Source organism: Trypanosoma cruzi, genomic scaffold, assembly GCF_000209065.1.
Source record: "Trypanosoma cruzi strain CL Brener 1047053517097 genomic scaffold, whole genome shotgun sequence".
Classification (NCBI taxonomy): domain Eukaryota; phylum Euglenozoa; class Kinetoplastea; order Trypanosomatida; family Trypanosomatidae; genus Trypanosoma; species Trypanosoma cruzi.
The window spans coordinates 28519-31593 of record NW_001849186.1 but is presented as its reverse complement, the minus strand read 5'-3'; the positions used below and the strand labels follow the sequence as shown (position 1 = coordinate 31593).

General features: G+C 57.2%; 1 protein-coding gene across 1 annotated transcript, besides 3 other annotated features; it reads left to right on the top strand.

The window, feature by feature from the left end:
• Window positions 1–3075: a sequence feature (areas not merged during assembly with more than two copies in the genome that could not be assigned to a particular haplotype).
• Tc00.1047053506461.10 (hypothetical protein, conserved) lies at window positions 80–778 on the top strand (the record flags this gene model as incomplete). Its single annotated transcript, XM_797795.1, has 1 exon — window positions 80–778. The coding sequence occupies one exon, from the start codon at window positions 80–82 to the stop codon at window positions 776–778; it is 699 nt and encodes a 232-aa protein (XP_802888.1).
• Window positions 2100–2132: a microsatellite.
• Window positions 2634–2678: a sequence feature (T-rich).

The window sequence follows — 3075 nt, the reverse complement described above, 5'->3', positions numbered from 1 at the left end:
CTTCAGAGAGGAAGGTGTTGATCATCGTTCTGTGCGAGCAGCGGGGCATTGGGTACAAGATGGCGCAGAAACACAATCAATGCACCGCCGGGGCCACGCCACGCAAAGCGTCGCGGGGGGTCAATTCAAGCGCACACGGCGTGAAGGGCCAATTCACATTCCAGTCACCAGGGGGCACGCAAGCACAAACTGTGCACACAACGGCGGAGATCGCAGCACGTGCGACTCAGACACTGTGGCGGACGAGCGGGTTGCCCGCTGCAGAGACAGAGCACAGACGCAGTCCCAAGAGTACCGCAGCACAGCCGATCCCAGAGGGCGGAGACATGGTGCCGCCATGCCTCGGAGCATCACAGGCTTGGGCTCGAGAGGGCACCAAGGTGTTTCGCACGGACCTCCAGCAGCACGGAGAAGCTACCGCGGAGGACATGATTGCGTTCCTCCCGTTTGCGGAGAGCTTCAGCTCAGGGCAAGCTGCCTCCTGGTGAGGCTGCTTGCGCGTTGCATGCTGGCTCCAAAACAGACTCGGCATGCTCCATTCCGTCCGTACAGATTCCTGTGGGAATGTCACGGCTGCCGCTTGTACGGTGCCTCAGTGCGTCTCCAACCATGTGATTACAGCGGCCAGAGGTGCTCCAAACGCCGAGGTGGAAGCATTCCAGTCAGCTTCACGCAGGGCAAGGGCAGCATGTTCCGTCGCGGCAGCAAGCCTGCCAGTCGCGGGATGCCGTCCTCCGTCCCTGCAGTGGATAGCAGAGGGTGGTCCGACTCCATGTAAACGGGTGGATGTCCAGTGGGAGGCACACAGTGCGCGTTGCGCAGTCACGTCGGGAAACGAGACACTGCGGCCGCTGATCCACGTTGCCTGTGCCGGGTCGTCGGGCAGCTCACACTCCATGCCGCTTGGGGTGGCGGCGAGGTCCTCTCCTGCCGTCGTGGGTGGTGAGCGACCGTCCCACAGTTCATGGCGTGAATTCGGGTAGCCCGCAATAGGCGCTGCAGGACCAAGGCGACGAATGGTGCTCGCAAGGTGAGCAGCGTGTGCAAATGCCATTGCCGTGGTGAGGTTGCAGAGGTTCACCACTTACATGCTGGGGCTGGCCGGTGGGCGCACGCGGAAGGCGGTGTTCTCCAGGCAGTTGGTTCCAGCAGCGACGGGCGCTCGCACGGCAAGGTGTGGCGCACCAAGATGGCCACGCCACCGGCAGGCCTGGTGGAATTCACTGCAGCCAATGAGCCTTGTCGCCGGGACGCTCTGTTGCCTGCGCTCCAGCAGAACAACCATGCCGGGCTGTTGCTGCGCCAGTCGAGCAGCAAGGGCAATCCTGAAGGGCGAAGACTTAAAGGTATGGGCTACCAGATAACTACGAGGCCATCCTCATCGGGGCTGCGGCTCCTGCGAACACCACCGCAGCGGGTGATGCCGACGGAGTGACCGCAATAAAACGACTGTGCGGTTCTGTCAGTAGAGCTGCAGGCAAACCGGCTCGCCGCTCCACAATTGACAGAACGTGGGAACTTCTCGAGGGGTGACGCCGTCGTGGTCCCCATCACGCCCGCACCACTGCCCTGCTGCAATCACACCGACAGAAAAACAAGGAAGTGTGTGTGGATGTGTGTGCCGAGAAAGCAGCGACTGTCATCGTCAGAGGAAGCCATCGTGGCACCTTCCGTCACGCGTCAGCACACACCGAGCAACGCACGCACCCGGCAGTGCAAATACAACGAGAAGAAGAATAACCCCAAGAGCAGGCAACACCTTCACGCATGACGGACATCGTGCAGACGCGTCAGCCGGCCTCCAGCACAATGCAAAAGGCGTCCCACACACATCCATCCAATGGCACCGCAATTCCCACCGCAGGCACACACGCAGCGACCTCGCCATGTCAGCACGGGACACAAGCCAACGTCCCGCCGTCGCCAAGAGCATTCCTGCATAGCACTGTGCAAATAATTTTGTGCGTGCTGGAGAAGCAGAAAAGAAGAGGAGCGCAGGAAGACACATCAGCACAGCAAGAGGCACAGCTGGATGGCAGCGATACATGCGGTACGGCCCAAACTCAACAATCACACACAGTGGCGGCACACACCCATCGAATAAAAGAAAAAAACAAAAAAAGAAAAGAAAAACACGGCGGCAGGGTGTGGCTGTGTGTGTGGCGCTGCGGGTGTCTGCCAGCCCAGGCCGCAAAAACAAAACAAAACAAGAGGGAAGAAATATGTGCTCCGCCCCACAGGCCCTCGTCGCACGCCCACACGTCACGGCTCCCGCAGCGCGCCGTTCGTCGCGGCCCCTCCTCATGCGTGCAGCAGGCGAGGCGCACAGGGCCGTCGTCGTGAGCGTGTCGGTGGGTGTGCGAGTGGAGCGGTTGGGCGGGAAACACACGGCACCCCTCGCAGGAAGAGTGCAGCAACAAACAAAGAGGGAAGAGTAGAAAAGAAAAAACACGTCCACAGTGATTGCCCCCAAAAGCAAAAAAGAGAAGAGATGGGGGAGTAAAAGGTTAGGAAACAATAGAAAAAATTAAGGAGAACCATTAAAAAATGAAAAAAACTCACAACGCCCCGAAGGAAGTAAAAAACAAGGAAAATAAGCACAAAAAACAGGTAACAACAAAACAACAACAGAGAAAAAAAAAAAAAGTAAAAAAAAAGTAGAAAAACAAAAAACAAAACACAAGAAGCTGCAAAGAATGGCGCCAGAGTGCATGCATTCTCACACAAAAATGCTTTCACGCAAACAGTTGTATGCGTGTCGTGCATGCGAGTGTGTCTGGGATGCGTGCCACGTGACGGATACGGAGGCAGAATAATGGAGCACACAGCAGCGCAGCAGAAGCAAATGAAGAGAGCACACAATCATTATTTTCTTTTAGTTATTACGCAATAAAACAAAATAAGCGCGCAAATCCCTGTGATTGAGTGCTGGCAATTATAGCACGCATTCACTTCTTCAGCCCAGTGTCCCGTACGTGAGCGCAGCCAGAACAAGCAGCAGCCGGGCATGCGGATGGGTGTCATGGAAGCAGGCGTCAGTTCCCACACGGTTCTCCAGCGCGTTCTTTGGGGGCG